Source organism: Cydia pomonella, chromosome 16 (assembly GCF_033807575.1).
Source record: "Cydia pomonella isolate Wapato2018A chromosome 16, ilCydPomo1, whole genome shotgun sequence".
Classification (NCBI taxonomy): domain Eukaryota; kingdom Metazoa; phylum Arthropoda; class Insecta; order Lepidoptera; family Tortricidae; genus Cydia; species Cydia pomonella.
In genome coordinates, this window is record NC_084718.1 from 10484117 (window position 1) to 10509461 (window position 25345).

The 25345-nt window shown below is 36.3% G+C and overlaps 2 protein-coding genes and 1 long non-coding RNA gene across 12 annotated transcripts in view; 1 reads left to right on the forward strand and 2 right to left on the reverse strand.

The window, feature by feature from the left end:
• Nucleotides 1-1308: 1308 nt before the first annotated feature.
• On the reverse strand, nucleotides 1309-16295 carry LOC133526078 (sialin-like). Of its 9 annotated transcripts, none has more exons than XR_009800687.1 (13): nucleotides 16130-16295; nucleotides 15682-15846; nucleotides 14558-14667; nucleotides 14110-14239; nucleotides 13917-14001; nucleotides 12094-12311; nucleotides 11060-11215; nucleotides 10114-10249; nucleotides 9086-9213; nucleotides 7924-8034; nucleotides 7422-7540; nucleotides 3173-3353; nucleotides 1309-1423 (listed from the first exon to the last, which is right to left on the reverse strand). XR_009800687.1 is itself a non-coding variant. In XM_061862526.1 (13 exons), exons 1-13 carry the CDS (start codon nucleotides 16154-16156, stop codon nucleotides 1333-1335), a joined length of 1518 nt encoding a protein of 505 aa, XP_061718510.1. In that variant the 5' UTR covers nucleotides 16157-16295; the 3' UTR covers nucleotides 1309-1332. The 9 variants fall into 9 exon arrangements, 6 of the variants coding, with proteins under 6 accessions (XP_061718510.1, XP_061718507.1, XP_061718509.1 ...); XR_009800685.1 differs by having other exon boundaries at nucleotides 3173-3365; XM_061862526.1 differs by having other exon boundaries at nucleotides 3173-3253; nucleotides 7963-8034.
• A 144-nt stretch (nucleotides 16296-16439) lies between these two features.
• The window catches only part of LOC133526079 (putative inorganic phosphate cotransporter), a 45244-nt gene continuing 36338 nt past the window's right edge, over nucleotides 16440-25345 (reverse strand). For both annotated transcript variants that reach the window (XM_061862531.1, XM_061862530.1), the window contains exons 3-7: nucleotides 24305-24398; nucleotides 22252-22494; nucleotides 21656-21961; nucleotides 20744-21265; nucleotides 16440-19303 (exon numbers count right to left, since the gene is read on the reverse strand). In XM_061862531.1, coding sequence (XP_061718515.1) covers nucleotides 19100-19303; nucleotides 20744-21265; nucleotides 21656-21961; nucleotides 22252-22494; nucleotides 24305-24398 — 1369 coding nt within the window. In that variant the 3' untranslated portion in view covers nucleotides 16440-19099. The remainder of the gene's footprint in view (nucleotides 19304-20743; nucleotides 21266-21655; nucleotides 21962-22251; nucleotides 22495-24304; nucleotides 24399-25345) is intronic.
• On the forward strand, nucleotides 18535-21364 carry LOC133526085 (uncharacterized). Its single transcript, XR_009800688.1, has 2 exons — nucleotides 18535-18638; nucleotides 19192-21364. It is a non-coding gene; the product is annotated as an uncharacterized LOC133526085 (long non-coding RNA).

Here is a 25345-nt window from a genome sequence, read left to right on the forward strand (position 1 = left end):
ATATACATATTTATAAAGATAAATACATACTTAGGTACATAGAAAACACGCATGACTTAGGAACAAATATCTGTGTTCATCACACAAATAAATGCCCTTACCGGGATTTGAACCCAGGACCATTGGCTTCATAGGCAGGGTCACCACCCACTAGTCCAGACCGATCGCCAAATTAGTCTTGGTGTTGATGTAGCGAAAGGTCAGCAGCCTCAGCAGGAAAGTTTCTACTTATATAAATTTTAACCCTTTACGTACAGGTGGCGAACGGAGTCGCCATAAAGTACGTTTCCCAGCGAACTGGCCGAGTCGGAGCGCGTTTGTAAGGCCGCAGGCCGGTCGGCTCCTTGCGGATGCGGAGGGTTCTCTGGGCGGACTTCATCGCTTCTCCCATACAAAATGTATAGGCACATTGAAAATGCGCTTCGGCGCGGCCCGAGGCCAACTGGTCAGTGGGAATCGTAAGTGCAAGCTAAGAATGCTAAGATCACATGGTATAGTTAATAGTAGGGAAATGTACCACGTCGAAGGTAAACAAGCTATTTACGTCGGAATTGAAGCTGATGGTCCCGGGTTCAAATCCTGGTAAGGGCATTTATTCGTGGGATGAGCATGGATATTTTGTTCCTGAGTCATGGGTGTTTTCTATGTATTTAAGTATTTATAAATATTTACATATTATATATATCGTTGTCTAAATACCTTCAACACAAGCCTCATTGAGCTTACTGTGGGACTTAGTCAATTTGTGTAATAATGTCCTATAATATTTATTATTATTTATTATATTTAATTGCAGATGATATTATTTGGTCACATGTCCATTGCCGACTCTTCAAAAACCTGTACCTATAGCTAGCAATAGTTATTTACCCTTTTTTGAAGAACCACAAGTTAACTGAAATTCCTAGTATAAGTATCTAATATATATAGTACCTACTCCTTGTGAGTATTGTATTTTTTGACCTAGAGTCAGGCCTTGAGATAAGTTGACAGCGAGTTTGAGAGTCTAACTAGACAGTACAGGTGTTATTTTAAACGTAAGAATTCTATGAAATTATGACGTTTACTTCTTGCACAGGCTGGGCTATCAAAATCGCTGATGCCAACTTCAGCTTGGTCGGACTATACCTACTTAATCCATTGTAATAGCATTTATTTATAAAGTACCTATTCTTTATTACTTTTAGACTATTTATAATTTGTTACACTTTGTCTGCAGAAAAAACGCGAAATTCAAAATCGCAACATACCGTCTCCTTTTCTACTGAAAAATTGGTTTTCAAGTTAACTGATAATGTAATAAAACGATTTATTTCGATCTTAGTACATGATTTATTGTATTGTTGGCAATCTCACTTCTTTTGCTTGTATTTTGTGACCACCAAAGAAACTGGTATTTTTGTGTTGAAGTGAGGGTCTATTTCTGAAAAAAAAAAAATATACTAATGCAGGACAGCTTGTGGCGAGCTGTTGGGGATTAGCGACTCCACGTAGCCGAGTGCTCCTGGGGAGTTCTGTCACTCGAAGGTGGGTGGGTGGGACAGGATTCTCTGTCTCTGGCTTGCCTTAGCCGGCTATCCAGAGTGGAGTTGCGAGAGGTTATTAAATAAGTATGATAAAGTTATTACCTACATGCCCACAAGCTATTAATTAATGTCCACAGGAGAGAAAACTTGTGTGTTCGTCAGAGCTGTATCGTTTCCATTTATTGCCCTTAACTTTAGTATGTCTATAGGAGGAAAAACGTGAACACAGTTTTGTGTTTGACCCATACATCTATTATCGCTTTTCACTCTCTCAAGGCATGATTTTCGGGATAAAAACTATCTTATGTCCTTCCCCGAGACTCAAACTATCTCTATATCAAATTTCAACTAAATCGGTTCAGCGGTTTAAGCGTGAAGAGGTAACATAAGAGACAGACAGGCAGACAGACACACATTTGAATTTATAATATTAGTAGAGTCATTTTAATGGACACCAACCTTCCTCCACTATTGTGAAAAGAAATATCGTATTACAGGAGCCTTGCGCGTTAAGGTGCGTACACACCAAACCAACGAACGCCAACGAAAGTTTTTCAGTGTTGGCTGTCACATGTTCGTTGGTTCTCGTTCAGATGCGTACACACCAGGTCAACGAACGCCAACGAATGGGTTCCGCTGGCCTTCGTTGGATGTGTCTGAGCGGAAAGCGGATTGACAAACGCCAACGATCGTTAGTTGGCGATCCGCAGCGAGGCGGCAACATCAAAGGATTTGAAGCAATTGACCCAACGCGGTGTGGACTGGATGCTGAAGGCCAACAAACGAAAGCTCAGTTGAATCTATTGAAGTGGCAGAGTGTAGTGATTATATATTAACCTAAAAAATATTAAATTAAAACTAAAATACATAAACAATGAAGAAAAACAAAGAGTGGAGTAACAATGACATGTTTTTGTTAATTTTTAGTAGCGTTGGCTACCGCACATCGTTCTCTAAACGCATCTTCAAGAACCAACGAACGTTCGGGAACGTGCGGTTGCCAAAGCCGAATATCTTTCGTTGGCGTTCGTTGGTCTCATGTGTACCCAGGCAAATGATACCACCATGCAGCGGATTGCCGGCACACGCTAACGAACGATTATGGAACGGTCGTTGGCGTTTGTTTAGTCGTCCAGACAGGGCCAACGAAGGCAGGCGAAATCCATTCGTTGGCGTTCGTTCGCTTGGTATGTACGCACCTTTACCTAAATGGAAAACATAAAGTTGAAATTTACACTACACCTTCATGTGTGCTTTGATGTGCATTGTATGGTCTGCAATCTTGTTGCCTAAATCGAAAACTTAACCCTGATATATATATGTATATGCTTTTCGCTCCAATAAACATGAGGCTCCTGTCCTTTGTGTCCTTACAGTACCTACCTACCCGCACTCTTCCTAGGTCAAGCGATCACGAGTCAGGCAGCGTAGCCAACATGCAAATCGCTTACCTTCCATAGCAATCGAAATTCAACTGTCACTCGCTCTAATATGGAAGAGTGATAGACAGACACAAAGCCAGAGCCGAACCTAGGGTAGAGCGAGTAGAGCAGCCGCTCTAAGCGCCAAATGGTAGGGGGGCGCCAAAATGGCAAATGTGAAAAATATCTATAGATTTGTAGAAAAAGGAGGAAATAAATTCTTACGAAGTATCATCTTCATCCACTTCAACAATGTTTGACATTATGGACGCTGTTGGTTTTACGCGATTGACAGGTCTACGAGTACTGGAACAAAGTTTACTTTGTTACTTTATTTGCGTCTGGAGCGTGTGGAGCTGGGATGGCTTATTAGTCGGCTAGTCAGCCAAATCCATAAGTGACCACCCTGCAAAAAAATCTATAGATACATATAAATTTTTGTAGAACCTTAACATTTAGGTTACATTCGGATGGTCAGCGCAGCAGCTTTGTCTAAGTACGGATGCATTTAAAAACAATCGTTTTACTTCTTGTGTCACACTAGTCATCATAATAACTAAAAGATACTGGAAATAGCCACTTTTGTCAGGAACAACCTTTATTTATTTAAATTTTATAATAGCGTACGTCGGAATGATAAACTCATCCCTCAACTGATACTAAATATCTACAAAAAAGGCCCATATTACAGCTCAATATTAATATATAACTAAATACCAATAAATATACGAAATATCACAACTAATAACTTATTTACTACAAAATTAAAAACGCTATTAATTCAGAAAGCCTACTATTCTGTTGCAGAGTTCCTGGAGGATAAGTACCTAATGGAAGAATTGTTATTACCCCATTGCATTTGTTTTAAGAACTAGCTTTAAGAATTATTTTTACTTAATATACTTGCTATACCCTGTCAGGGTCCCTGTGATACTTTAATCTTTGTGACAACATATGTACCATGGTTTGCAATAAAGGAAATAAGGAATAAGGAAATAAGATTTTCTCTGCCGATTCAAATATTTAAGCGAATGGTCGTGTGAAGTCCCAATTCAACTATTTTCTATGATCTTTACCAGATAAGCAGCATATTATCTTGTTGGGGGTCTCCCCAGGTTTTTTCCCGTGCGTAACCAGTCAAGAGCCAATCCCCAGCGGTCATCGGATGCACGGGCAATGTGATTATGTACACATAGCATAGTAATAATTCGCCTGCGGATTATCTCATTCTTAATTAGTTCTCGCAGGGAAACTACTTTAGTCCGGCTCATTTTCCCATAAAATACAATCCCACCCAGAAGAAAGCCTGAAACTTTACTTGCACGTAGTTTATGTAAGCATGAAGATGACCTTATATGCTTTGGTTAAAAAAAGCGTAGCGCCCTCAAAAATATGGGCGCTGTGAATGCACACTAGTCCCATGTTTAAAAAAGCGGCCAAGTGCGAGTCGGACTCGCGCATGAAGGGTTCCGTACAATTTAAGACGTATTAAAAAAAAATCTTCTTACTAGATCTTGTTCAACATTTTACCACTTTGGACACACATTTTACCACTTTGGAAGTGTCTCTCGCGCAAACTATTCAGTTTAGAAAAAAATGATATTAGGAACCTAACTATCATTTTTGAAGACCTATCCATAGATACCTTACACGTATATGTTTGACGAAAAAAATTTTTTTAAAATTTTATGACGTATTAAAAAAAAACTACTCACTAGATCTCGTTCAAAACAATTTTCGGTGGAAGTTTGCATGGTAATGTATATCATATATTTTTTTTAGATTTTTCATTCTGTTATTTTAGAAGTTACAGGGGGGGGGGACACACTTTTTTTCACTTTGGAAGGTTCTCTCGCGCAAACTATTCAGTTTAGAAAAAAATGATATTAGAAACATTAATATCATTTTTGAAGACCTATCCATAGATACCCCACACGTACGGGTATGATGAAAAAATTTTTTTTATTTTTATTTCATGACGTATTAAAAAAAACTACTTACTAGATCTCGTTCAAACCAATTTTCGGTGGAAGTTTACATGGCAATGTATATTATATATATTTTTTAGATTTTTCATTCTGTTATTTTAGAAGTTACAGGGGGGGGGACACACTTTTTTTCACTTTGGAAGGTTCTCTCGCGCAAACTATTCAGTTTAGAAAAAAATGATATTAGAAACATTAATATCATTTTTGAAGACCTATCCATAGATACCCCACACGTATGGGTATGATGAAAAATTTTTTTTTATTTTTATTTCATGACGTATTAAAAAAAAACTACTTACTAGATCTCGTTCAAACCAATTTTCGGTGGAAGTTTACATGGCAATGTATATCATATATTTTTTTTAGATTTTTCATTCTGTTATTTTAGAAGTTACGGGGGGGGGGACACACATTTTACCACTTTGGAAGTGTCTCTCGCGCAAACTATTAATTTTTAAGGTCCGACCGAGAACGCTTTTTTTGTCTCGGCCGAGACCGAGACCGAGACCGAGATTCAATGGGGTTCTCGGCCGAGACCGAGACCGAGACCGAGAATCCATAAAATAGAAAAAAAAGACGAATTTTGCACTAAAAATGTTTTTATAATCAAAATTCGACGATTTGTCAGAAAAAAGTTATCATAATCAATTCGCTATTAAATAGTATTTTTAGGGTTCCGTAGTCAAAATGGCAAAAATGGAACCCTTATTGTTTCGTTATGTTCTTATGTCTGTCGGTCTGTACGTATGTCACAGCCATTTTACTCATAAACTATACGATATATTTTATAACCAAATTTGGAACGTAGGTGTAGATGTATTATGTAAGTCGATTCTTAGTTTATGTAACTAAAATAAATAAAAAAAATGCGGCTCACCAGTAGTAAGGTCTTTAAAAATACATAAAGGTTTCTAAAAAGGCTTTTTTGATTAAGTAAATAATTTTGGGACTATACGATATATTTTATAACCAAATTTGGAACGTAGGTGTAGTTGTATTATGTAAGTCTCTTCTTATTTTAAATGTTACTAAAATAAATAAAAAATATGTGGCTCACCAGTAGATAGGTCTTTAAAAATGGTAAATTTAAAGGTTTCTAAAAAGACTTTTTTGATTAAGTAAATACTTTTGGAAATAATCGCTCCAAAAAAATTGTTTGATCCCCTCTAACTTTTGAACCGGGAGAGCAAAACCATTTAAAAATATCTAAATAATAAATCTTAGCCAACAATTATTCAGGAAAATTATTTTGAATTTGGTCGGTTAAGCCATTTAAGAGTTATAAAACAAAACTGATCTTATTAAAACGACGAAAGTGCCACTAACATACGCTCTTTTGCTTGTACGGCTTTGTTGGATTGTGTGAAGGTACGGAACCTTCCATTATGCGTGGTCCGACACGCACTTGGCCGGTTTTTTTTCAGTAAGGATGTGCACAAAAAGAGGTACAAAAACAATAATCAAAATAAAGAGTTCTATATTGTAACCAAAAATCCGCCACAGGTGTCGTTTTGTACTTTCCTACTGCTTTGCTTTTTCCCGTTAACACAAATATATTTAGTATCAAAATATCCAGTGTCATCTTCCACTAACAACAAGTCAATCTAAGCTACATCCCGATAACAATATACACTCATTTATGCATCAATAACAATAACCACAAAACGAAAAGACCCAAATGAACAAGTCATTACTTGCAACCGCGCCTATCCGATCCCAACACTTAGTATTTGATAAGTAATTGACGTAAAATGTGGGTACGAAACCAATCAAAATCACAATAAACGTCACAACCAATGGGTGGCTTAGACCCAGGCGCTCGTGCGCGGAAAATTCAAATTCACCAATGATAACTCTTTGCCTAGTCTCGGTCTCGGCAAGAATCTCGGCCCATTTTGGCCGAGAGCCGAGACCGAGATCTCGGCTCGATTTTTGGCCGAGAATGCCGAGACCGAGACCGAGACCGAGATCTCGGTCGGACCTTATTAATTTTAGAGAAAAATGATATAAGAAACCTCAATATCATTTTTGAAGACCTATCCATAGATACCCCACACGTATGGGTTTGATGAAAAAAGATTTTTTGAGTTTTAGTTCTAAGTATGGGGAACCCCTAAAATTTATTGTTTTTTTTCTATTTTTGTGTAAACATCCTAATGCGGTTCATAGAATACATCTACTTACCAAGTTTGAACAGTACAGCTCTTATAGTTTCGGAAAAAAGTGGCTCTGACAGAATCGGACAGACAGACGGACATGACGAATCTATAAGGGTTCCGTTTTTTGCCATTTGGCTACGGAACCCTAAAAATACAGACCGAAACATGTCATATAGTCGAAGCCAAACCTATGTTTATACTTTTCCACTTTACTCCTTTCTGATACGGCGAAAAATGTAATCATATCTTTGGCGTCGACAGTACATAGTGACTAAAAACTCGTAAAAAAACATAAATTTAATAAAATATACATTATTTTGTGCTTACCTGTTTACAGCGTTCCAAGGCTGAACGTGGGTCTCGCCCCATATCAGAAACACCATCCCAGACACAAATAGCACCGTAGCATGAAAACACCACATGTTCTTCCATACGTATGCATAGTTCTAAAATAACGACGAAGCAAAATACAATTATTTTAATTTTTTCGAAGCTCCTAAACTAAACTAACCTTGTTGAGCTTTTTCAAGGCTGCATTGCATAGCCAAAGTCATAGACGCAGTGGCAGGTAGATTATATAGATGATAAATGCTACGGGCTACGCGTAGCACTCGTAGAACATGCGTATTGAATGGATTAGGGAGCGTATTCAAACTTTATAATCTGGAGCCAGATTCTGTTTTAATAATTTGATAAGGTTTTCATGTTGTTTCACATATAATTAGCTGGGTGCATATAGGTTATATACTCTACATACGAGTATTTTGGCTAATACTTATTTCCACTAGTAACAAAAACCGGGTCAATATATATATTATAACATGGTAACCTTATATTTTGTAACCACATGACCAACTAGATACGAAACCATTATTCCTGGAGTGTTTCCGATTATTTTGATCACCGTATGCAGGGAGTTAACAAATGTTGGCGACAGTTCCTGTAAAATAAAATAGGATACTAGCAAGTGTTATTATTATTTTAAGTTCCGTAGTCAACTAGGAACCCTTATAGTTTCGCCAGGTTCGTCTGTCAGTCTGTCCGTTCGCGGCTTTGTTCCGTGATCGTTAGTAGTGCTAGAAAGCTTAAATTCGGCATGCATATATACAGCCTGCAGTTACTCTGACGAAGTCGTAAAATAAAAACTAGAAAACAAAATTGTTTTAGGGTGGCTCCGCTATACGAAAAATGGAGATGAATTATTTTCGCTTCAACCCTGTAGTGTGGTGGTGGTCGTTGGATAGGGATTTAAAAAATGAATATGGGTCTTCAAGAACCATTTTTTGATGAACATATAATATTCGTAAATAATCGCTCTGAAAGAAAAAAAATTGTGTCCCTCTAACTTTTGATTCATCGGTCTAAAAAAATGTGAAAGTAAAGCTGCCGTTGTGGAGTTTTTGCAAAAAGTCTATTTTGACGGACTGATAACTACGGAACCCTACACTGAGGATGGCCCGAAATAATCTTGGCCGGTTTTTGCTATGACATTTCCGTATGCAGAAATAGTTTTGACAGGAGAAAACATTTAATACGTTTTTAAAATTATTAGAATTGCAAGTTTATTTATTTAATAAAACATTAAATAAATGAAATGTTAAAAACTGTAAGCCAATTTTAATTTGTATAGAGCCACCTCTTTGACGTTTGCACGTTTGTTGATGAGATCCTGTCGTTTTATGTTTCGTCTTAAACTAATATAAAATGCTAGCTGCTAGGATGATCTGAGCAGGCATCCCAAAATCTATGCTAACTGCCAAGCATAAGCAAGTTCATCCATCGTTCAAATTATAGTCACCTACTTTATATTTATCTTTATTTTATAATGGTGTTATTCATAAACGTCTGTCACCTCTAACAAGCCGTTGATAATAACAAATAATAATTCGTCCCTAGCTGTCAATTTCATGTTTGCATTTGTTAGAAAGAGATAAAATTTAACAAGGTTTGCTAAGATTTATGAGCAAGGGGTAAAACAGCGGAACTCTTACGTAGCAAAGATCGAAGGTGAGATCAGTACCCGCAGCAGTGAGAGCCACTGCCGTTGTGAGCAAAATGGGCCCGGGGATCTGCACCACGAACCACGTGCACATTATCAGCAGCCCCGGGATCACGTGAGCTTCAACAGAAATGTGAACACATTTGCTACGATACTACTCTAACTTTCCTAAATACAAAAAGCAAAATGCTTAAAAAATCTAAGGTAATAATAACGTTGTATCCATAATAAAATAATAAAACAAACCATTCTCCTATTAAGGCCAGTCCAGACGGGCTGATCAAATCGACCGATTCGATCAGAAAATAACGTTTTTCAGTTTAACTCACATATTTGATTCTTAAGAGGGAAGTATAGCAATCGATGGTCCATACAAAAAGAGAAAACATTTATCCACTTCTAAACATGTTTTTATATTTTTTAGTATGTTATTGACACAATGCATAACATGCATGCATGTTGTTATAGCATGTATAATAATTATAATATCATTACTTATAAGCGCCTTGGTTTATTAGACTGTAAGCTTATTTGTGAATAAAATCGAAAATAAATAAATGTTAAACTAAGTTTATAGGTTTTCCTTTTTTTTTTTCAAAATTTTGTATAACATTTTTTTAAGCGAAACATATAAAGCTAGAATATATTACGCTGAAGCAATAGACATCATTTTATTTAGTGGAAAACGTTTTCTCCCGAAATGGAATTTCATAAAAAAGTACCGTTATTTCGTTAGATTCAAAAAGCTATTCTTCCCTCTTAACTTACATCTATATTCACTCGCGTTATAAATGTTTACATACTATGTACAAAGACTGCTAAAATCGTGAACCCTTCCATAGCTACGTTTAGACGGGTAACATACAAAAGGATAATTGTAATCAAATTAATCACATTTTTCAGGCCTGCTAACTACTCGTACTATTTGATTGGATATGTGTGATGTGCGTGGTACAGGAACTAAAAGTGACGTCAACGCACGGTATGAAACAAAATAAATATAATCAATAAGCTACTTACACACAACGATAAAATATTTCCTTATGTGCCTTATACGTCTTATACTAGAGTTGTATTTGTACCAGTGAAAAGCATGTATGATGAGGGCTCCAAGCACCAAACGTAGGAAAAATGGCAGGCCTGTCAGCGCTGATGCCTGATAAACAATATAATTGGATTTAAGTTACGGTTTCCTGTAAATATTTAACAACCTCACCCAATATTTTTTTACCATTGATACTCTACTTTGCCTCTAGCATATCTACACCTCTATTCTACAACAAGGTGAAGGGTTAAGGCAGATTACGTGACCGAATAGCGAAAATAGCCCACGCGTAACCTGTAACAACTCTACCTTTACCTCTAGATATTTTAGGGAAAGGAACTTACTTCCACCTGAACTAGGTTTGTTTTTAGGGTTCCGTAGTCAGCTAGGAACCCTTATAGTTTCGCCATGTCCGTCAGTCTGTCCGTCCGTGGCTTTGCTCTGTGATCGTTAGTGCTAGAAAGCTGCAATTTGGCATGAATACCTAAATAAATCAAGCACGGTAAAATAAAAACTACAATTTTTTTTTTTCGTTTTAACCCAATGGTGGGGGTATCGTTGGATTGGTCTTTCAAAACGAATATGGGTCTCCAAAGACTATTTATTGGTAAAGTGAATATTTTCGGAAATAATCGCCCCGAAAGAAAAAATATGTGCCGCTCCCCTCTAACTTTTGAACCATGGGTCCAATATACTTATATGAAAATGAACGTAAAACCAGAGCTTAATAGATACTTTCAATGAAGACTAATAGCGAAAATGATCGGTCCAGCCGCTTTTGAGCTACTGCAAAGTCTTTTTTCTGCAAAGTCGTTTAGCTTATTCCGATATAATGGTAACTACGGAACCCTTCACTGAGCATGGCCCAACATGCTCTTGGCCGTTTTTTTCTTTTTTAAATCGTAATATCAATGTACTTACGCTGTATATGTCATATTCAATAACTTCAGAGTAATATATCGTTCCGTGTAGGCACAAAGATATAATCATCCAGGCGTAGCCAAAGTTAAGGCAACATAAAGACCAGAAACTTTTCGATTTTAATATCAGATTCCAGGGAGTTCGTGCATTTGTAGTCTAAAAAAAATAGGTACTTTACACGTATCATCAAGGCTCGAACCGCTTTTTTCTTCATACAAAAATACCGGTATTAATACGTTCTTTTTTGTTGTTTGGTTTATTATTTAATTTTTAATGGGACAATTTAAAAATACAAAATACAAAAGCAATATTTTAATATTGGGCTACCTCGGTGTTTAAAAAAAGACGGTTCCGAGCCCTGCTTATAATACAGCAGACCCCAAAAACTATTACTAGCATTGGTGCCCCCTATGCCTAGGTATTCAGGAATTAGCAAATTAGTGTTTAGATATATTAAGTACTACCTATAACCTATAATATAACATTAGATGTCATCATCATTACAGCTATTTGACGCCATTAGTCCAATAGGTATTTCCAGATACCATTAAATATGTATTTGAATCGTTCATTTTGCCACCGGAAGTTTTAGATGGATATGATGGTTGGATTTTTTTATAGCAGCCAATTTAAATCGTAAAGTATTTTCACTTAGCATGATTTGATGTCAGTTTGTCTCAATTTTAAATTCTTTTAGGTGTTACAGAAAACACACTGCGAGGACAATTATTTACTTACACCGTGTTTTTATTGAATTCTGTTAACTTCAAGGTATGGCTAAGTACGTTTAAGGAAACTAATAAATGTTGCATATGCGTTGTTGTAACACGGAGTTAATTAGAATACCGGTGTATTTGAGAAAGTTAATTAAAGCTCAGGAACGCACCCTTGAAATTAACGGAATTAAAAAAAACACGGTGTATATTCCACATTACTTCATCAATCACACCTCAAATTTTTGCACTTAGCTACCAAACATCCTGTATATTATAAATACAGTATCTGCGTCGAGGAAAGTGTTTTTACAAACGTACCTTTATAGTAAATATAGTTCCTATAGTGTTAGTCAAATATGTGAGCTCCTCCACTGAAATAAAAGTATGTCTGCTAGGGTTGTCCGTAACGGTGAAGACCCAGGCGATTGACCACAAGATTTGCAAAGCTCCAAACGTGTAGAATCCAGTCGGCCATGTCGAATAATAGTGAATAGCGGCACACGCCAAGAACGTGAAACATGTGCCCATTGTAATCCCTAGAATTTCATTTCATTTCATTCTTTATAGCACCATGATAATTACAAGATGTTAAAACATTAAAAAGTATCTCATATACCCGGAACGGGTATGGCGATTACTTAAAACTAGGAGAAACGCTATTAAATATTAAATTAATAAAACATAAAATATAAATATTTAACATAGTAACATTAGTTAGTGCAAACATCGATATCATTTTAAAAATCGTCTACCGTATAATAGCTTTTATTCATAAGAAATGTAAGAAAACTTTTTTGCAACGTTTTGTCCCTCTCTTCTGACCTAATGTAATTTGGTATATTGTTGTAATATATTGCAGCGGCATATAGGGGGCTGTTCCCGGGGTAACGATGCTGCGGACGAGCTTGCCAGGCAAGGATCGGGTGCGGGGGCGATTGGTCCGGAACCGATTCTTCCGATACCGTTTAGCAAGGTACGCTCAATGCTGCTGGCACGTACAGGGAAACTACACACAGAACACTGGCTGAATCAGACTGGATGCAGACAGGCAAAAGAAGCCATGCCTGGCATCAACGGAAAGCTCACAAGGGCGCTCCTTCAACTAGGGAAGGTCCGACTGAGTATGGTAACCAGTGTCATAACAGGTTATGGACTATTTAACAAACATCTTTTCATAACAGGTGTCACAGACAGTCCCTTATGCCGAGGATGCATGGTGACAGAAGAAACAGCCTCTCACGTGGTGCTGGAATGCAGCGGAGTGGCCCCATACAGGGCAAAACATCTCGGATCCCCGAGAGACCTCCCTGAGGTCCTACTCGACATCAAAGGTTTGATAGGATTCCTCGAGGAGTTGGGCTGGCAAGAGTAGCCAACCCTCCACCCCCCCTTGTCACGCAAAATAGGCGCCAGTCGTCGAGTTGCGGAAAATCGCCCGAACTACAATACAATACAATAGGGGGCTGTTTCGGAATAATTCTAATTTTGGTGCAGGTAGTTGAAGTTTGTTTTTAACTTTTGAATTGGTTGCGTTTGGAACAGGTGCATATTTATCCTCACAAATAAGGCCTTGCATTACCATGCAATAATATTTTTGAGAAAAGGTTGGCATCTTTCTCTGTTATATTTTATCAAAAATATGCGTATACACCTTTCTGCATTACAAATAAGTCGTGTGCATCAGTACTATTACCCCACATCACGATACCGTAGCGCAACCAGGAATGGGCATAGGCATTCAGACAGTGCTGCAGCGAAGTTTATATTTTTACGGAGTGTAAATAGTGCATATTGAAATTGGGATAATTTTATTTATTATTTAAAACGTGAGCTTTCCAATTCAAAAAATTATGTAGGGTTGTATGGGATCAAGGTACATAATGTCTACTAGAGGACTGGAAAATATTCACGGTTCATTCATTTAGAAACAGGAAAAGGCGGCACTTGAAAGAGAATTCGATACGATAAATAAGCCATGACTACGTATCTGAATATCACTGAATATCATCTTGGCAAAGGCCTTACCCTTTTTATTGATGGAAAGTATTGAATCGCATAATGCTTGTCAGTTACTACCCTCCTTGCAAATTGATTATTTTAAAATAATTCAGTGTGATCAATCGTTTTACATATTGACTTACCACAGTAAGCCCACATGAAGTAATTTCGCTCAATCGGCGGCACCCAATGCCTTAACACCTGCACCATGCTTGGCTGCATAGCACCCTGTCTTCAAAATGTAGGTAATACATTCGTTAATTATGCAGTCATTAAAAGTTTTAATTAAATACTAATAATAAGAAATTTACCTTAGTGGTAAGCAAATTAACTAACCGCACAAAATCCTGTTATTATCCTTACGACATACAAAGACCAGTAGTTGTAATAAGATGAAGCTGGCGTGAGGCAGTTCAGGACCCCGGAGATAAACCCCGCGATGCCAACTATCCACGTAGGGCCCAACCTGAGTACACGAATAAATCTAAAATCAGGATTATTTCTCAATTTCATATCTTATATTCAAGCACACATTGAGCTTCGCGCGTAGAACCGATAACTATTAGGACAGAAAGATTTTTCGTACGACGAGATTCCGGTAGTGGCGATGTGGGAAGACTTCGGACAAGGAGATCTGCTCAAGATAACAGAAAACCTTCTGGAACATCGCACAACCAATCTTGGTCAAAATTAGGAATGTTCTTATCTAATATTTACTCTTTTGCAAGTAAGTCGTGAAACGTGGAAACTAATAGAATCAAGCAAAAGGTTGTCAACTTATCACCTGTCTCCAATAGTATGGAAAATTGGAAAGCAGATACAATAGCCGATATGGTAAGCTGAGAAAAGTTGCGCCAACATCATGTCGTCCCAATGCATTGTGTCCATGAAATTCTAAAAATGTGACAGAAACAAAGTCAAGAAAACAAAACACAGTCTAAGAATTTCCTAAACGCTATGAAAGATTACGGTTCTGAGCTTTTGAGGTTTTGTTTCACTCTTTCTGAATATAAAGTCTGAGTATAAAGTTTTGGCAAGTAGGTGAAGAGCGCTTACACTAAATGCGTGTAGTTAAATATTAAAAGGCAAGTAAACATATATTTACGGGTTGGGTGACATCATTTAGAGAAAATGATATGAATAATCAATCAAAAAGAAAAGTCATTCATTTAAATGACATATTTTAGAGGATGGATTCTTTTTGTTAAATTACGTCCGTGTAATACTCCTACCCTAGCTCTACCTGATTTTGCACTTACATGATGGACACATTGCCTCTCATGATATATTTTTTTTCTTTATTTATTTTCCTTCTTAGGTTAGGATTTTTACAATATGCATATATAAAAGTAAAATATAAAAACACGCAAATAACAATAAGTACAATATACATATAAACACGTTATAAAAAATACAAACCTAGGGTGCGGGGCAGGGCCCAAGCTGCCGGTGGTCAGGCTCGCAGAATGAGGAACCAACGTAGGTACTATACGCGTCATATCCAAGATTACCGCCTTCTGCATCTGACCCTTGATCCAGCCACCCAGCGAGAGTTTCCCTATGTGTTGGCCCTTCGCTATGAGACCGTTCTCCTGACACGACTATCGGAACAATGATCGATTGACAATCAGTAAACATCCCACATGGCGGTTATCTCGTCACCAAGTCTAGGTACTTGTTGGACTTGTCCTTCTCGGCTTTCACGATATTCTCATCAAGAGGGATTTTGACGTCGACGAACACGGTCCGGTCGTGGTGTGTCAGCTGCGGTCGGTCTATCATATTATTTTAATGTCTTTAAATTTTTAAGTACCTACAGACATTAATGATTCGAGAATAAGTCGTTACCAACTTATTGTTAAACATATGAAGTTTTTGGACCAAGAGCATAGATAGTTAGTAACTTACAATTTTTCGGACGCTGCCAAATCTAGTAAAGCTTATAGTTGTATCATTTTCTAGTTTCAATTTGATTAGTCTTGTCTTCAATTTAGTCATATCCACAATATGGACACAAATATTATATCGTACAATGTAAAGTAGAAAATATCCTAGAAATATCATGATTCCCACCTGTAGACAAATAAATTAAAATTACATTTTAGATATTTTATGATTATTAGTTAGGTAAACTAGCCTATTAGTCAATAGGCATACCGAAAACTGAATTATCATTATTCATTATTTCAATTATATTTGGTAGTCGGCAACGTCATTAATGAGATTATCGCAATGTCAAGCCAAGAGACATGTACATGAAACATTTACTTATCAGTGCATGAATGAACACTACAATCAACTTAATAATTTAGAAAGTATCGTCTCCTTGAACACGTAAATCTATCATACAACTTACTAGAGCACGGATTTTAAAATTAAACATTGCCAAAGGACTATCAAAATATTCAAATAAACATGTTGAAATTGCTGAATTCACTCAGGCATGGCCACGTAGATGAGACACACGTGCTTGTTATTGGACAAAGTAGGTTTTTTTTTTACATAATACAGGGTGAACGCGAACAACCAAAAACACTTTTATCTTCCTTAAGTCCATCAAGTGGAATCTATAACATACTCGTACCTTCACGCCACTTGGGTTTTACTATTATTAAAAAAATTGTGAGTGATTTGAGGATAGGTTGTTTATGAAATTAAATCCTATATACATGTCATATCGAGTTTATTCAAATTTAAATTTTCATCAATAGAGATAAAACAGATAAGAAAGCTTATTAATACCGATCATATTTCCGCATGTATTTAATTAAGTAAATATTTTAAATAGGTTACGTCATATTATTTTGTCACACTAAATTTTGACTAAAATGGGTCACGAGCGGTCAACACAGCAGACGTTAACGTCACATAACGTAATATCTTAGGTAACATCCGCAACAACGGAATATTAATACATAAACGTGCCGATGACATACACATGTCTTGAATTCAACAGTAAATCGTCCACTTACATTGATAATGTATGTGCACTCGCATGTGTATCAGCTTTAACAATAACTTAAATACCTCATGCTGTAAAAATGTCGTATTAATAAATAGCATTGGACCAATTACATAAAATCGGAACGAATAATACTGGGTGATATTTTTATAGGTGATGCAAGATTTGTACTAATTTTTATAATAAAATTTTACAATAGTAGTAACTCTAAGATCACATTAAAAACATGCTAGCGAATAATAACATATCTAAATGTAGTTTATCAGGGACAAAAGTTGATGACACGAACATTACCAAATTTCTAGGATTGCATGTAGACAATAAACCAACATGCATTATATAATTTAAGAAAAAGCTTACCGCTTACCATGCCTTTGTAACGTCAACTTTTAAGGTACGGTATAATATTTTTGGGCAACTCTACAGACCGAGAAATGGCATTTATAGCTCAGAAAAAGTGTGTTAGTTCTTTGTGTGGTATTAGCGTTTAAGATTCCTGTAAGCCTTATTATCCAAATCTTAAGATTCTAACCCTTCCAAGTCTATATATTTATGAAATGTATGTTTCTGTGAAATATAGCTCCCATTTATTCTTAGCTTAGAGCATTTAACCGACCGGAGTCGCCTTTAGGAGCTTACCCCTCTGTCGAAAACCTCGGCCAAAGGTCATACTCACGTCATACTTATTGTATGGAGTGACGTTTATCTGACATGGCTATTTGAACGTTACCATACATTTGACGTTCCCCTTCCCCGCAAAAATCAGGATACTATTTTATACAGAAAATTACAGACAAGGCGTCTCCGGTTGGTAAATGCTCTAAGATTCTATTGTACCCAAGACAATGCTATTCCGAAAAAATGTGATCGTAATGGCTCTAAGAATATTTAATAAATACCACAAGACATACAATTACTACAGTTCAATCAGTTTAAAAAAGCCTTGAAACTGTTTTTAGATCGAACGAGTTATTACTCAATAAAACATTTTTTTAGATGATAAGGATTCGTAAATAATATATCTATGTAAATATCTATTATATTTTGACATACATGCTCTCAAAATTTCTATGCCCTATAACCTATGCTGGGCAAATTAATAATACTTATAGTATTTTGTAAAAAAAACTTATGATTGAAGCTGTAATAGTTAGTATAAAACACGATGTTTTTTGGAGATTTTAGGGTTGCTCTTATAACATAATATGCTGAGATTAATGCGTACAATCGCCTCCATAAATCTTGTATCACCTATAACATTAAACCGTTTGTAGTCTAAAAATACGATAACAGAGGAATGTCAAGCTCTTACATAAATTTGTTTAATATAAACGATCACCCAAAAGATAAAAAATATAGTAGGATATACATTCGAGTTTCGATGGCAGCCACATTTTTTTATATTCGCTGGGTTGCTTACAATAATCTAGCCAGGGACTTAATTCTCAGCATCTGCACCAATGATATATTTATCAACATCAATCTTACATTGATTAAAACGTGTGTGGTTGAGATTTTTCAACAATGTTACATCACACCCACAGAGAGAATAATCTCTACTTACCAGTGTGACAAAAGTAAAATAATACAGTTTTTTTTTTCTATTGTCGATTACGTATTTGAGCGTAAGCGAAGCGTTGATAATATCGCAGTTGCCTAAAATTTGTATGAATCTCAAAGTGTTGAGATTTTAGTCCTCTCAAGCCACGGGAATGAGCAATCGGTACTAAATAAATCTAAAACTACATCACAATCCATTTGGTCACGATTTGGTAAAATATTAAATAAATGTAATCACAGTCTGTTAAATTTTATACTCGTATATGAATAAATTATTATTTTGTCAGTTAAATATTATCTACATTAAACATCATTTATACATTCAATCTTTCTAAACTTTCTGGTAAGCACCTAAATAAAATATAATTATAAATCTACAGTACAGATATAGGCTACAATAAATATGCATAATTTGTATTTTACTTCTTTATAAATGCCTATTAATAGTATATTGATGCTAATCATCTTAGACTGAGTACACTGTTACTGTTATCGACACAAATAAAAAATAATAATACTATTTTTAGAAAAATAAATACAAGAGTGGGTTTAGCTACTTTAGAAGGAATAAATCGACAGTGTTTTCCAAGGCTATCCACTTTTTGTGAAAACAGGTCAAATGGCAAGTAATGGCTGAACTTCTTTATGATTCAAAGGTATCATAAATGAAACATACCTACTAAATGATACCTAGCCTTATGATTAAAGTCGATTCATGAAATCGGTTTATACTCCGATACCGTTATCATATTTAAAAGTCCTATAAATAAATCTAAATTAGATAAACATTTTTTCTAAATATTACTAGGAACTAATTACACTAAGTGGAGTCTCTTTCGCATCTTTGAGATCGATCTTCTTTGATTTGCTATCTGACTCCTCGTCCTTCTCTTTAGGAAAGTTCCAGTCTTGAGTCTCTCCAGTTCCAAAGAATATGAAGAAAACGGCTGCTACTATGTACACCGAGGCTCCGATGAAAAATACCGGTCGCCACTGCTCAAAGCCATTCTGAAATAAGACAAAACGGGAATCAAATAACGAGATATTTACAAAATGTATCTGCTGCGTATTTTAATTGTGGTCAACAAAATAGCCAAACAGCTACAGACTAAATCGCTCTTAAATACGGAAAACAAAACTATTATTGCGTAAACTTGTTCAGAGGTGCACTAATACCTTTTTAGGGTTCCGTAGCCAAATGGCATAAAACGGAACCCTTATAGTTTCGCCATGTCCGTCTGTCTGTCTGTCTGTCTGTCTGTCTGTCCGAGGCTTTGCTCCGTGGTCGTTAGTGCTAGAAAGCTGAAATTTGGCATGAATATATAAATCAATAAAGCCGACAAAGTCGTACAATAAAATCTAAAAAAATAATTTTTTTTAGGGTACCTCCCTTACACGTAAAGTGGGGGTGAATTTTTTTTTTCGCTTCAACCCTAGAGTGTGGGGTATCGTTGGAAAGGTCTTTTAAAACTAATAGGGGTTTTCAAGAAACATTTTTTGATAATGTGAATATGTTCGGAGATAATCGCTCCGAAAGAAAAAAAATATGTGTCCCCCCCCCTCTAACTTTTGAACCATAGGTCCAAAAAATATGAAAAAAATCGTGGAAGTAGAGCTTAAGAAAGACATTAAATGAAAACTATAGCGGACATGATCAGTTTAGCTGTTTTTGAGTTATCGCAAAAAGTTTTACCTTCATAGTAAAAAGACTTACTTTAATTAGGTACTGATTATGCAAATTTGCCTATTTGTTTAACTCGGGTGAAAGGTACCATTTACTACACTTTAAGCTCCAGTTTAGCTTATTGTGACGTAAGAGTAACTACGGAACCCTACACTGAGCGTGGCCCGACATGCTCTTGGCCGGTTTTTTTATAATTAATTTTCATATATTATAGTTTGATTTATCGTCATTTTGAATAACGTAATAAAAGGCATACTACTATACTTGTATATGTATATTATCGAATCAACGACATACAGAATGTTATTCTTGGTATAGTGGTTATAGGATAGGGTATATACAATATGTCTTTATACCAGTTAAAAATATATGCAGATATAGGCATTATATCAATTACGGTTTAGATTTAATCATAACATAAAGTTGGCTAAGAGTGTAAACCTGCCAAATCCAATTTAAAATTGATAAATTTGTACTTTTTTTATAGACATTAAAGTTAAAAATGATCAAAATAACAAAAATTGATTTAAATGGATGGATGGATTGATTAGGAGATTTTGGATGGATTTAAGGTCTACACTCTTAATCGACGATAGCAAAATCAACGTATAGTAATAAATACATTATAACAAGCAATAATATATGAAATGGATTTTTTTAAAACATTACGCACTCCGGTTCAGATATCAATTAATTTTACAAAAAAACAAAATGTAAGAATATTTAATATAGACAAGAAACATTGGATGGGATAGTTAACTCACCCCACTCCTTGTAAAGTAAGCTGTAATCATCGGGGTGAAGAACCCAGCAGTGCTTCCAATAGCATTGGCAATGCCATACAAGCTCCCGGCGTAATTCGGTGCGAGGTCCTGGTGGTTCTGCAGGTTGGTGAGTGTCGCCGCGCCATTGGCCCCCATCGACAGAGTGATCAAGGCAACGGACAATGCCGTCGAGCACCCCGCGTACACCAGCAATATTAAAAACACCCCAGGGATTATGTGCGAGAACAAACAAAAGAATTTCCTAATCTGTGTCGTCGTCATAAGATTTCTCGCCAAAATGCAGTCCCCGAGCACTCCAAATATCGCTGATAGGAATAATCTGGCCAAATACGGTAGAGCTGATATGACACCGGCGGCAGAGAGCTGGAAGCCTAGCACGCTTGACACGAACTTTGGCCCCACGGTCATTATAAAGTACAAGCCCCAGAGATTTCCGTAGTGCAATATAACCATGGCCAGGAAAGGAAGCGATGTCACAATACTCTTGAACGGCGGGAGGCCCTGAAATCGAAATTTATTAGTTAATATTACAACACATTTTGGAACATCTCCAAAAAAGATGTCTCACGTAAGATAATAAAACTTCTTAAATGGCCTCGATTTATACTGCAATTTCTTTTACTTGTACATTTCCTTGAAGGTTCGATAATAAAAGTAGGTCAATGCAACACGTCACATAAAATGTGGATTTAAAGTGCGCGATCATAAATGGCAGTTTTTTTTTGCCCTTAAACTTGCTTAGTTAGAAATAAGATCTTGAATTTAATCGATATACTAAACCACTCCGACGAATTTATCTGTACCAAAACTACCAAAGTAACAAGATTATTATGCATCTACATTATCAGTTATTTTCTGTTTTATTCCGTAGTTACAGTATACATTGGTCACCTTTGATTTCTTGACTTTGTCTCCCAGAGCATCCTGAATGTACTTCCTCTCTTTATCACTGATTCTCGGATGTTCTGCCGGTGAATCGGCCACAATATACCACCACACTGCACACCAGATCAGAGTCAACACGCCTGGAACGTAGAAAGCTGAGGCCCATCCGAATTTCTCCACTAAAGGACCAGTGACAGACCAAGTCATCACAGTACCCATGGTTCCTCCCATCATTGCGCTGACGAATTTTCCCTTTTCTGTCGGTGGCGCCCATCGTGCGATTAAAGCGTGGAGCGCCGGGTAGATGAAACCCTGTAATAGCAAAATGTTAGATAGTTTAATGCAATGAAGAATTATGACTTCTTAATATGACCGCAAAAAGAAGAAAAGTACCTACTTCTCCTATAACTACAGCGGTGCAAACATTTTCTTGCAATTTTTCGTATTTCAATATGGGATAGGCCGCCATCTAGTGCGGTTTTTCTTTAAACTGTACAGTGTTATCTCCTGTCTAACAGGACGTATTAAATAGATTAGAAGAAATAATTATGACCCCTATGTTGTCTTACGCAACTACAGACACGGGATAAGGAAGTACTTACGCCAGCAATCCCGAGTATAAACCGTACGACGACAATAGCGACATAATGCAGACGTGCCGCAGCGGGACTCAGAATGGTCAACAGTCCGCTCAGCAGTGACGTTATTAGCACGACGTAGCGCGGGCCCCAGCGCTCCGCCGCCATGCCGCCCACTAATGACGTCACGGGGTAGCACCAGAAGTACGAGCCGAGGATCATGGCTTGTTGCTCAGGGCTCCAGTCGAAAGACCCGGCGCCAGGTATCTACAATATTAAATAAGTTATGAAAACTCGAGGAAAACCAGAGAGACACATTATATATAGGTAGAAATATACTTTGGTAAGTACATAACTAACTGGTATCTTCATCACGCCTCTTATTATAAATTCGTCATTTAAAACTATTATAATTCACCTTGTTAATGGGCTAATTAGGCTTGTTACGATAAAAATCAAACAAAATTGACGAGCAAATTAGGTACATCATCATCATCATCATATTCCATAGCTTGACAATAAAGCTATATTTTCAATATAACAATAACAACAAAATGACGGATTAACAACGTAATCTCATTCAACTGGAGCATTCTAGAATAAATATAATCAATCTTACAAAAAAATATTCAATTTAAAAAGTATGCGGATTCGATAAGCCGATCATGGAAACCCGTTTTATTAGTCTTTAAATTAAATTCCAACACCATCAATGTTTATTACCTTTGGGAAAAATATTTTGAGTCATCAATGTTTACGTGAACATTTTACTTACTGAAAGTGTGACTAAAGTATTGTTCTTTTAACAAAACAAACCGCAAGTGGGTAATATGGGTTACCGGCCTTAACACTTGGTAATCTCCATTATTTAAGTGACACAATATTGTAAGTGCTGCACCGATAACCCTTTGAAAAAATACATACAGGTAATATTACTTATTATTACCTAATGTAACAAGATTATGGTAACATTATCACCTAATTAACGTAACACAATTAAGTATAATGGTTCCTTATTTTCCACCCATTTACCTTCTTAGCGATGTATTGTTACTATTTATTTACTGCATTAGATACTTTAGTACCTAAGTATATCGTACCGATGAGTTGCTGAATTTTAAAATCAGAGCTATACCTGTTGATGCAATTGCACATATTTGTATCTCGTCGTGTTTATTGAGTTGAGTAATAAATAGAGTATCGAGTAATAAAGTAGTAGACATAAAAATAGAAATTAGTATGTATCTATGTTTATTTTCAACAGAACATTTATTTTTCACGCCACACGAGACTTACAGGCCAAGTCTATCGCGAGAACCACGGTAAGGGCATTAATTTGTGCGATGAGCACGGATATTTCTGTGGCCCTAGTGAAAAAGGGTACAAGTCTCTGGCAGTTTAGGTGTATAAGGGCATAAGTGTTACGTGGAACTTACACCCCTTTACACCTGCGCTGCCAGAGACTTGTACCCTTTTTCACTAGGGCCACAGATTTGTTCCTGATTCATGAGTGTTTTCTATTTGTACATTATATTTATCGTTGTCTGAGTACCCACAACACAAGCCTTCTTGAGCTTACTGTGGGGCTTAATCAATTTGTGTAAAAATGTCCAAAATTTCTTTATAAAAAAAAACTATAACTACTTAAACGAAGTATTTTTTTTAAGTGGACCGTTTTTATTCGTTTTTTTTATGTGATAGCGACGATAACGACGAAGACGAGCCGCCTGAAGGGAAGCGGCCATTGTCGCCCATGGACACGAGCATCATCACAGGAGCCACTTAATGCGTTGCCGACCGTTCAGAACCCAAAATATCCGCTTCTTGAAGAATACCATGTCGTAGCGCAATGGGAATACCTCAACAGGCAACTCATTCCACAATCCCACATTCTGCACGTTCTTAAAAAAACTCGTATCAAAAACCTTAAAATATCTTTAATGACATGACATCATTGTAAAAAAACTTAATTTATTTTGAGCACATAACAAGCCTTGCAAAAAGGACTAAAAGACGAGTTGAAAAATCGAATGACAAATTCTAAAGTAAAAGGTAGAATTAGCTCACGGTATTTTACCTGTCTCGGAGCCTGTCTGACGTCCGCGATGTCAGCGTGCCTTAAAGTTTCGTTCCTTATTGGATCATCTTTAGCGTTACACTGAGAATGTGACCTGGAAATGATATAAAAATCCATTAATAAAAATTTCAAGTAGAAATAAACATTGTAACTTAATCTAGCCTAAATACATTCCGCTGCTCTCAAGCATTGGTAAGGGGGATTGTGATTCAAAAATTCTCAAACACCTTTGAATTACTTCGAGGATGTATGCAGGTTTCCCCACGATGTCTCCTCTTAGTCCTCTTTATCGAAAAACTAGTGGTAAAAATCAAATGATATACCGTACATAAGTTGCAACAGACTGATTGGTGCAGTCGAGCTATTAAATATCGATAGGGACAATGTGCCAAAAATTGTATACATATTTAATACCTTACAAGACAGGATTCGAACCCCCTACGTACTGGCCTGAATTAGCTATGAATCTTTTGTCTTTATCTGTCATTTTCAATTCAATTCAATACGTTTATTTTAGACACAACTGTCCATATACACAAAACGTAAAAGTAAAATTTAAAATAAAATATATAAAAACTAATCTAACACTCAAAATACAAACACATCCAAGTCGAATAAATTGAGGTAACATTTAAAAATATAAATAAAATAGAAATATACATTCAAAATTCAAAAATATATTGATTAATATACACCGTGTTTTTATTGAATTCCGTTAACTCCGGAGTATGCTCGGGGTATTGGTAAGTACGTTTAAGGAAACTAAATGTTATAGTTATTTAAAAAAAATATATAATATTTTATTTTATTTTATAAAAAGTAATTCAATGTTACATGAAGCGTTGTTGTAACATGGGCATTACATTCATTTCAACCAAGCAATTGAAAACTGTGACATATCAATGTAATTTCGAACATCGATCGTCCGAGATAGTACTTATTTTTGGTTGCAAATGTACACACTCGTACTAAACACTAATCAATATGTAAACAGGCCATAAGGCAAGTGTATACGCTCGTAAGGGCCGTATAAGATAAAAA

Coding starts and splice junctions, on each gene's coding strand:
- LOC133526078 (XM_061862523.1), bottom strand. CDS start 16,156: ATGTTTAATTTTAAAATCCGTGCTCTA. Junction 12,312..13,916: donor CTTCATGTGGGCTTACTGTG/GTAAGTCAATAT, acceptor ATGAAATTCTAG/GGATTACAATGGGCACATGT. Junction 7,541..7,923: donor ATGTGGTTACAAAATATAAG/GTTACCATGTTA, acceptor TCGTTATTTTAG/AACTATGCATACGTATGGAA.